The sequence below is a fragment of the Diadema antillarum genome, unplaced genomic scaffold (assembly GCF_040938485.1).
Source record: "Diadema antillarum isolate AM-2024a unplaced genomic scaffold, OU_Dant_1.0 seq00002086_RagTag, whole genome shotgun sequence".
NCBI classification, from domain to species: domain Eukaryota; kingdom Metazoa; phylum Echinodermata; class Echinoidea; order Diadematoida; family Diadematidae; genus Diadema; species Diadema antillarum.
In genome coordinates, this window is record NW_027272732.1 from 155,237 (window position 1) to 165,557 (window position 10,321).

Here is a 10,321-nt window from a genome sequence, read left to right on the forward strand (position 1 = left end):
ACAGGTCAGTCTTTATTCACCCCGAAATGTAGTGAATGCAAGCACATGAAAACATGTGATTACATTATTCATGTCTATGCGTTTTAACTTTACCATAAAAGGCGTTTTCACATCAGCCCGATAACAATCCAGGCTCGAGATATTTTTCGCGATCGCAATTTAGCGCACTATTTCATTTCCTATTCACACCAGCCTGAACATTATCAAATAGCGCGCTAGTTCGCATTAGTTATCCTGCTATTTCGGATATTTCCCGAGTTGGAGTCGAGAAATTTTCATCAATCAATCAATTAACGCGCTAATTTGTATTCACATTATCAAATAGCGCACTATTTCGTGATCGGGTTAATTTCCTAAGTCTGAAAATAGCGCGCTATTTCGAAACATCGGGCTGATGTGAAAACGCATAATTTCATACTAGCAGTGCCCAGGGTAATCCATCATGAATTATTAATAAAGCATTCATGTGCCCTGGAGCAAAAGACCAGTAGTCTAGTCAGCAGAGCTCTGAAAAGGTATTCGTGCATGGTATTCATGTCTATTGTTCATGGTCATTGTAAGCACACACTCACATACACATCGTTGGTTCCTGTGTAAAGACCCTGTACAGATGGTTCAAATTTGATCAAAATCTGGAACTTAACTTTAAAATTAATCATGGATTTAATGTAACTTATTCATGCTTTCTTAATTTATTCAAATCACCACCAAGTAAATTGTACATGATTCAGCTATTACTCATATCAATGACAGTGTTATCTCAATATAGTTTTCGAACTAATAAGGATCAAAAGTGGGAAATGTTTTTTTTTTTTTTTGTGGTAACACCCAGTGTTATAGGCTATATATTTATATACAATTGATTTTTTTTTTCACATCCAGTTTGTTTATTCAGGTCCATCATATTAAAACATCAGCCAATTTGACTTTAAAAAAAAATACTGAGAAACAGCCTTTCGTGAAATGAAAGAAATGCATATATAACTTTTGTGTTTAGTAGAATTTAATTAACACTGTTTTGGTAGCAAATGCATTAACGGACCTAAAGTGCAAATGTATATGTTTACTTTTGTTATTTCTGAACACAATTAATGATCACCACTCATGCGGCCAAATGAATGTCTAAATAATCATGTTTCATATGTTTTCAACGATTTTTCTAAATCATTTTTCTTCAGATTTTTGGTGTATACGTCCACTAAAACAAAGCAACAACAAACAAACAACCAAACAAACACCCTATCAAGATTCTGTCAAATGAAATCATCCGCCAATAATTCATAACTACTTAAGCACTAATATGAATAATAAAAGACACTGGAATGCATATTCCGCTATAGATTAAGCATAAATTAATTGCATGTTTCATACACTGTCTTTTGATTGCTATTAGTAGCAAGGAAACATGCAAGTTATGCTCAGTCTTGGTGAAAGTGGTGTCTTGTGTCTTTTACCAATCATGCCAGTAGTTAAGCAATGATTGATAGATGACTATTATTTGAAACTCTGATAAAGGGAGGAGGTTGAAAATCCCGGAGGGGGGGGGGGGGAGGGCATGACTGCGCCCTTTCCCCCACACTGCAAAAAGTCCGGTGTTAAATAGTGAACACCGAGCTGGTGTTAAATTTTCGGTGCTCATTTATGGTGTTAAATTAACACCACCGGGTGTCATTTCCAAATTTTAAACTGTTTTTTGAAGAGTTTCTTAGTAACTGCACTTCTTGTTGATTTTTAATTTAAACAAGACGATCAAGAATTTTACATTAAAATACTAGATTTTTGAAAAAATGTCAAAATAAATTTACACCAAAGTAACACCAGCTGGTGTGGTCTCTTATTGAAGCTGGACGGGTGTTAAATCATTGATATTAACACCAACAAATATCAAATCAACACCATGTGGTGTCATTTTTTAATTAACACCAGTACAGTGTCAAAATAACACCAGGTACAGTGTCAAATTAACACCACGAAGTGTCAGGTGAACACTTTTCAACACCATCACAGTGCATTTTTAACACCTGTGGGTGTGGTCCTCTATTGAAGTTTGATCGGTGTTAGATTTAACACCCGTGGTGTTAAATCTAACACCGATGTTTTTACAGTGCACCCTGCATTCCCACTGCGTGCGGTCATGGTGGTCGAGTGATGCATCCCGTCTGGTTCTCAAGATAATTCGTTCAGCTATTCACTCAGAGTTTGGAGCCACTGCTTAAAATGTTTAGTACCTTCATGTTATAAATGATAAATAACAAATTATTAAAGATAAATTATTTATATTTATTTCAGTTGGGTCAATTTATGTTCAAATATGATAATAACAGTTTACCACAAATATTTGATCAAATCTTTTGACGCAATGATGCTGTACACAATTATCCCACTCGACGTTCCAGTGAATATCATCTATCATTACTACGTACAATTCTCGCCCAAAATACATTCGTTTTCACTGGCCCGAAGTTCTGGAACAGCCTTTATAATACTCTAAAAGATGCTCTGACTCTACCTTCTTTTAAATCAAAACTGAAATAAATTTCCTTTGTCATCCTCACGTAAACAAACAAACAGATAAAAGATTTTTTTATTGTTATTTTCATTAAAAAAAACTAATAAATGAATTCATGATGAGTACTTCATTTTTTTAACAATTCAAGAGTTTGTGTTGTAAGCTAAATTCGTCAAGAATCTTAAGTTCTTCTTTATGCCTTGATGACCTTTTCAGATAACTGAATGTAGACATTGTCTTGTTTTGTTTCCCTCCCTTTCTTTGTCATGCCTATCTTTAGTTTTATTTTCTATCTATTTTGTCCATGCTTATGTTCTTGTCTTTGTCATAGTCTCTTTTAGTATTTTTTTCTGATTATTTCGCCTGACATCAGGATATCAAAATCTTATACATGGAGTCCTTGATGGCTCTTGAGATGCCCTCACCTTCTAGAGTAATTCACAAATTTTACAAGCTATGCTATTCTTGTGATTTCCTCTTTTCCATATAAAGTTATAAATTAAGATTGTATTGCTTACTTGTTTATTTATCCAAACCAGCGTTAATATCATTATGATACGTGTATTCATGTTTTGTTGAAAATTACGTGATTGAAAGTTCCTTTTGATGTCATGTAAGCGTTATGTATATTACTTTGTATTACTTTATATGGAAATAAAATCATTTTGAATTGAATTTGAATTGAAGTAGTTGCGGCGATTTCATGTGACGAGTGAGTCTATGGATGGAAACACCATTGACGAAATTATTATACCCTCACGTATAGAAATAGTTGTGTGTATACATTAAGGGTCTTATCTATAGGACACGTCCATTCCCCCCCCCCCCCCCCCCTCTCCGTCGCCTCCAGAAGTGTTGGCTCGAAGTGACTTCGGGTCAACGTACAATTGATAACATTTTGTTTTTTCTTGATTTTTTTCCCCGACAGAATAAAAAAGGTCAGTTTAAATATCAATGCAAATTGGAAAATTATCAGGGAGATAAAATTATTTAGGAGAAAAGTCACATCCTCCACCAACGTATAATATCACATTGAATGTTATCAAAATAAATGATCCCAGCTTGAATATGTCGATTTATTCACTTTAAAAAAAAAATCGTATATAGATGATGAAAAAGAGAATATAGGCTACTAATTTCCAATATCTTAGATTGTGTCATTTTAAATCATGAGAATTGACATGTGAAAGAATATTGACGATATCATTAGAAAAGAAAACAAATTCTGAAATTTTGGGAGTATAATAGAGAAAACTGACTCTGAACAAGCATTTGCACCTTGTTATAACGTCTATTTCTAAAAGAAAACAAAAGAAAACAAAACAAAAACACTGGGATTATTTCCAAGCTGCAGTTTCTTCTCCCTCATTCAACTCTATTTCCATCGTACAATACCTTAATTCTCCCAGAAATATCAAGTAATCGTGGTAATCGTAAAAATTTTTGTAAGGGCAGTTTGTGGTTCTACATCTTTACATTACAAAAGCCTAACCACGGGCGAGATACGTGTTGTAGGTATTGTGCGGGCCATCTGTGGGACCTCCGTACAGCAAATAATGTTCCCTGTCAGTAAACACCCAAGGCTTGCCCTGAAAGGTGTGACAAGGCCTTTAAAAGTTTAGTTAAGACTCTCAACCATACACGTCAACCAAGCAGGAAGTGGTACACCTCCATACTTGCATATGAAAATTTTAGAAATAAGTTCTGAACCTTGCGTGTGTGTGTGTGTGGCTCTGTGTGTGTGTTTGTATGTGTGAGTGTTGCTTAATCGTCATTCTGCATGTTGAGTTGTGTGGATTCACCAAATTAGCCAGGTCGGATATATAGCTCATGTCCACATGGGTACAAAATGATCTTCCATTTTTCTCAGTTGGTAAGGCATCGCACTTCACTTGATTAAAAGCGACATAATGCATCAGTTTGCCTATTGAAACATAGCAGTTTACGGAACTCGTATTCAAACAAAGAATGAACCTGCGTAGATCTTCATGAAAAGAATGATTCGTCGGTCAACACTTTGGAAAGCATCCATTTCATTGTGCTTTTCTGTTAACATTTCCAAATAACAGGCTTACTGTCAGGTGGATGTATACTGGCAGGCTCCATTACAAGGATTACATTTGCACCTGGTGCTAAACTCAGTGAATTTAAAAGCCAAACTGTATCTTTGTAGTACAATTAATGGCGGTTTTTTTCTGCTCATACGCAAACTGGAACCCCGAACTGGCTTATTCACAGCCAACTCCAAAGTGCAGGTAGAGAACACGATTTCCATGTGATCAGGTACAGGTTAAAGGTCAAATAGTAACACTCGTACATTGCCTGACGAAATCGTACCGAGATGACATACAAGTTGCGTGTCCATATCTGTATAGGCTACATGTATGTCTGGTTGTGATCGCTTGTCTTCACTAACTGCCCCCTCCTACCAGAGCCATGCACTGTCAATGACCTGGAGACTTTCAACACCAAAGCCAGATCCTGCGCTCTGCACTGGACAGGACTTGTGTAGTGACTCGAGAAGAAGAAGACTAACTTCCAAGATCAGCGCGATGTCCTCCGAGATCGACCCCTCGAGTCAAAGTCGCACCATCCTATGGTGTGTCCCCAGGTCGGCTTCCACTTCGTTGACCAAGTGCCTATCATCTATCGAGGAAAGCGAGATATGGCTTGAGCCCTACTGCTTCTGCCACATCGCCATGTTGGAATGTGGCCATCATTTCGGCGCCAAATTGCCTACAGATCGAGAGGGGAACGAAGAGATCTACCAGAAGGCCGCCGACAAGTTGACCGAAATCACGATGACGAGATTCAGTACTGACTACATATCGTGAGTTCTCCGAGACAAGACTCGTGGCACAATGATTCTCATTTGGTTCCATGGCATTGCTCTTGCGAAATAATTACTCCCATGAACTATCTTCACGCTAAGCCAAATATAAATTCCACTCACAAACATAACCCTAACCATAATTCTAATCCTAACTATCAAACTAACCCTAAAATCCTAACACAACCCTATATAACCCTAAGTCCTTGGAGAAAATATGGTTTGGTGCTATATCATTAACAATCATCTTGTGAGTGTGTCATAATCATAATGTAGGCCTATATACATATTGTTATGTCATTCATTTTAACCTTTTGTCATTCATATATTATAATTAAAAAAAATCATTGTTGCATGATTTTGAAAAGTCTCTCATTCATTTCTGTCCATTGCTGATTCATGAATTGGAAACGCGTTTACAAGATTAAAGCTTCTGAGTTCTTTTTCTCGTACACAGTTAAATTCATGTAAATTTCATTCTGATTTTGTGCAGGTTCAATGAACTGAGCCACTTAAATCTAATGTTTACCAATATAAGATTCGTAGCAAACAACAACAACAAACAGAAACAAACAAACAAACAAACAAACAAACAAGCAAGCAAAAACGAAGCAAAAAACAAGTTGCCAAGTTAATGATGCAAGATAATTATTTCGGCAGAAAATTCCTTAAAAGAGGAAATCCACCCCAAACATAGATAAACTTCAGAAGAAAGAGAAAAACAGAGACATCGTTGGCGAATATCCGCATGTAGGAATATATAGCGGCGTGCATACATTCATGGTCGTATCCAGTAGGACACGCCTCCACCCCCTCCTCCTTCTCCCTGGATCGAAGTCAAACGTAAACAGATTTTAATTCTTTCAGTTCCCTAGACCCAACCAAAGAATTTGTCGTTAACTCACGTTTGTTTGTTTGTTTGTTTTGTTCGTAAGTCACTATATACCATACATCAGTTATTTTCCAGCACGCGTACTTTGTACAAGTTGTGATGTATACGTTGTACCGCGTGTAGAGTGTTTCTAAATGCTTGACATTGATGATATAGCAATAATCTTCTACCCTTCCGTGTCTATCATATTCTATCTGATTTAATTGGAATTTCAGACGAAATATCCACTCCACTGAAAACAGATTTCAGATAATGATCACTGATGAGATACTTTGTTTAAAGGGTACTTTTATGACGACACTAAGATTGTTCTTGTTATGGTAATAAATATGTTGTTTGTGTTTATACAAAGTGTTTTGTTGTTTTTGAACACTATTCATGACTTTATTGTTATCACATATTTTCTATTTAAAAAATTGTTTTGAAATGATGTGGTTTTTTTTTTCAAAGCAAATAATTAGGGGGACTGACTGTGTTTTGTAATCTATTTTCCCCATTTGTCGCACATAATTTCAGAGTAAACATGGACAGTAACAGTAGACGACATGCTTGTCTCGCCATTCAGGGATGCGTGGCAGCAAATCTCCGCTTCAGTAATTACCGCAAAATTTGTACTTGTTTGAGGTTTGCTGCTTCCCATCATTGGTGTTTATTTAAAGGCAGTTGAGTCTGAAAAGGCACCTCAGCCAAATAGGACCGAAAAGGGGCGAAACGGTTACTTTGCCAGTGACGAAACACAATTACACAATCCAAACGTCTGAATGTACTCAGATGCACATAATCAGGTGGCGGTGGTGATGATGGGATTAAAAAAAGGCCTCCGTTCATAGTCCATGTGTGTGGTAGGTCCATGGTTTTACAAAGAGACAGAGAGATGGTGTTAAGAAGGAATGTTTAGCATTTCCTGAAACTCTATATATGCGGATAAATTTTTATGAAGTTTTGAGTTGACCTTGTATTCATCTCTGCAGGTACGCATCAGTCAAAAGATTCTTGGAACGTTCCACCAGTCAGCATGTCTTCGTAAAAGACATTGCTTACGGCTGTGACGACGGCATTCGGTTCCTACCTGAAGGCTTCAAACATACTTTCCTGATCCGCCATCCCTGGCGAGTTCTTCCGTCCTATCGTCGCGCCATATACAGAGTTAAAAGCTTGTCAGATGAGATTAATAAAGATATAGTGACTGAAGATAAGTTTGATCTCAAATATGACAATCGATATTGTCCCGATGGATATTTCTTTTGGGAGCTGTACAAGATCTGGAAGCACGTTTGCACCCACCTCGACAGCCAGCCGGTAGTGATCGATGGCGACGATCTTCTCCGAAATCCTGCCGAAATATTACCGAAGTACTGTCGGGCGGTCGGATTGCCGTACAAGGAATCGATGCTGCAGTGGGAAGGGTCCCTCCGACCGATGGAATCTTGGAAGGTGCCGTCTGCTCAGCATCTCATCAGCTACGAATCCTTCTACCAGAGAACCATAGACAGCACAAAGTTTATACCACCTGGTGCAATGCCAAGCCGAAGTGACCTGACCCCTGACGTCATCAGATGCGCCGACGAGGTCATGGAACTTTATAAAGAAATGAATGCGCATAAGATTAGACTTGACCAACCGAATAATACTATTATTGATGAATCCAAATTCATGTGATTCGTGGTTTGAAAGGACACCTATTCCAAGCCCCTCACTTCTCCACAATCTATATTATCAGGAGAGAAACCGGGTCATTAAACAGACTTTGGTGTTTTCGGTCAAGCATGTTTTATGCTTAATCTGTTAAACACTTACTATTGTACTTGATTTTCATATCTTCTTCCACGAAAACTCAGTCTAAAAAATGTTTCTTTCACTTTAAATATTCACGAGCACAAGACTGGTCACCGGTCGATTTTTACGATATTGCTGGGCGACCGACCGATGATTGATGGGTCATCTACCGGCGTCTCGCAGACGTACCGGCGGTGGCCTGCCGGTACCTGCCAGAAATTTCTCACGAGCTACCTGGGTATTATAACCATGTGACTGGGCCATCAACAACAACGCTTTTGCTTTCTATCTGACAGGGCAACGAAGTCTACGATGAATTTAATTCTACTTCCATGATCACGACAGCGAGGCTCACAAGCCAAGTACTTTAGTGAAGACAAGAATACATGAAAGCCTCTATGCAATTAAAAATACTTTCCTTCTTCCTTATTCTCCTCAAAATAGAGTTTGTTTCGTCATAAAGATTTCTTTGTAAAGTAAACATTTCCCTTTTCTTTCGTAATTTACGTATATTAATGTGTAGGTACCTACATTTTGGCCCGAATTCACGAAGGTGGTACAAATGAAACCATGGTTTAAACCATGGACAAAAACCATGGAGCGCCAAGTGTCGCATGGAATATTTCGTTACGAAATCAGTCATTTCGTCGATGAAATGATTATTTTGTAACCAAATGACAACATTTTGTAACTAAATGGACATTTCGTCCACGAAATGATAATTTCGGTCGCCGAGCTGGCTTGATTTTAGGGGTTGTTAATGACGATAACCTTAGGAAACATTTAACAAACCAACCTTTATGCTAAATTCATAGGAAACAGAATCTTCTCTCATGAATTAGAAACATTTACATCTTAAAGAAGGATCTAACTATTGTTTACTCAGTTCCCAGAGAAATTTTGGGCCTACCTCTGATGTCATTAAAGGCGTTCTTCTTTCGTATAAGTCAGTAAAAGTCGCTTTGTCGTTTTTATTCAAAGGTAAATTACATTTATGATTTATATAGGCATATTATGTGCAATTATGCATTTGCATAATAGTTGGAAGTATAAGGTGCCATGACTCTAAGAGTCATTCTTATTAATAATTACGAACGTTATTACATTCTTACATTGTATGCTCTCTTTTAAAAAAAAGAAAAATGGCTTGAATTTTATTGAATTTTTGGTATGTCCCTTACACCATGCGAATGATATATTCTTCTCCAAGATTTTGTAGGGTGTCTTTGTCATAGATACACAGAAATATCACTTGAGGTTGTGTGACGTTTTATTCATTTTATGCTACATCTTATTCTATCCTGCATTAAGAAATCATTCAGAAAAAAAAGCGTTTCGATCTATGATTGTAAAGAAACATCAACAGTGAATTTCCCTGCACAAATGAATATACCATAAATCAATATTTTAAATCTCCTATCAGTGTGGATGTTTTGTTTATCTGTTAAATATGGCATGGTTTGAAGTTGATAACTTAAGAGGACCATTATTTAAAGCAATTACTCGTTGGCGGCCAATAATGGAAACAAATTACAGTACATGGGCATCTTCACGTGACATAAAACATACAATGTTTCTGTTGTAACATTAAACATATGGGTACATTATACTAAAAACAAAGAAGAGAAATCATAAACTATAGTCATTTACACACCAAATTATGCGCTGAAAAAAAAGAAACAAGAAGAATAAACCACTGTCCTAAACACATAGACAATGCTTAAAAGATCTTCTAAACATTTCAAAACAAAAAAAAACATCTTTAGAATGAATACCATAACATCTTAGTTGCATAATTATGTGACCTTTGTAACAGACGGAGCCAGCAGAAAATGGAACATGGTGTCTGTTTTCACATCGCTGATGCAGTATAGGCAGTATAGTTGGTAAAAGAAATTTGACATGTAATAAATAATTGACGAGGAGGCCCATAATATTTGTCATAATACTTCATTGCTTTGGAAGCCATAAACATGGAGATAGCCATAAATGACTTGTGACTGCTTTTGTTACAAATATTGTTAGAGTAATATCTACCACTTACCTTTTTATATAGTATAATGTTGAAAAATTAAGAAGGGAATAAAACTCTCAACGAAATAAAAATGAAGTTAATCCAGCCGTTCCCAAACTGCACTCAAAGAATCTCAGTAATATAGATATAATCACTAGTTGGTTATCCAATGTCTTGAAGCAGTTGCAGCACTTTCATGTGACGAGTTTGTGTGTGCGTGTGTGTGTGTGTGTGTGAGAGAGTGTTTGTGTGGGCGAGGAGGGGATGGGGGTGGGGAATGGGACAGCGGCGTGTGTACAT

General features: G+C 37.1%; 1 protein-coding gene across 1 annotated transcript; it reads left to right on the forward strand.

Annotated features, from left to right (window-relative positions):
• Positions 1-5,061: 5,061 nt before the first annotated feature.
• Positions 5,062-7,890, forward strand: LOC139713879 (uncharacterized). The gene is made up of 2 exons (XM_071625581.1): positions 5,062-5,339; positions 7,203-7,890. Exons 1-2 carry the CDS (start codon positions 5,062-5,064, stop codon positions 7,888-7,890), a joined length of 966 nt encoding a protein of 321 aa, XP_071481682.1.
• Positions 7,891-10,321: the final 2,431 nt, after the last annotated feature.

Bases quoted from the DNA above. Each gene is read 5' to 3' on its own strand.
- LOC139713879 (XM_071625581.1), top strand. From the start codon at position 5,062: ATGTCCTCCGAGATCGACCCCTCGAGTCAAAGTCGCACCATCCTATGG. The intron at 5,340-7,202 runs GTGAGTTCTCCG...TCATCTCTGCAG, and splicing joins TTCAGTACTGACTACATATC to GTACGCATCAGTCAAAAGAT.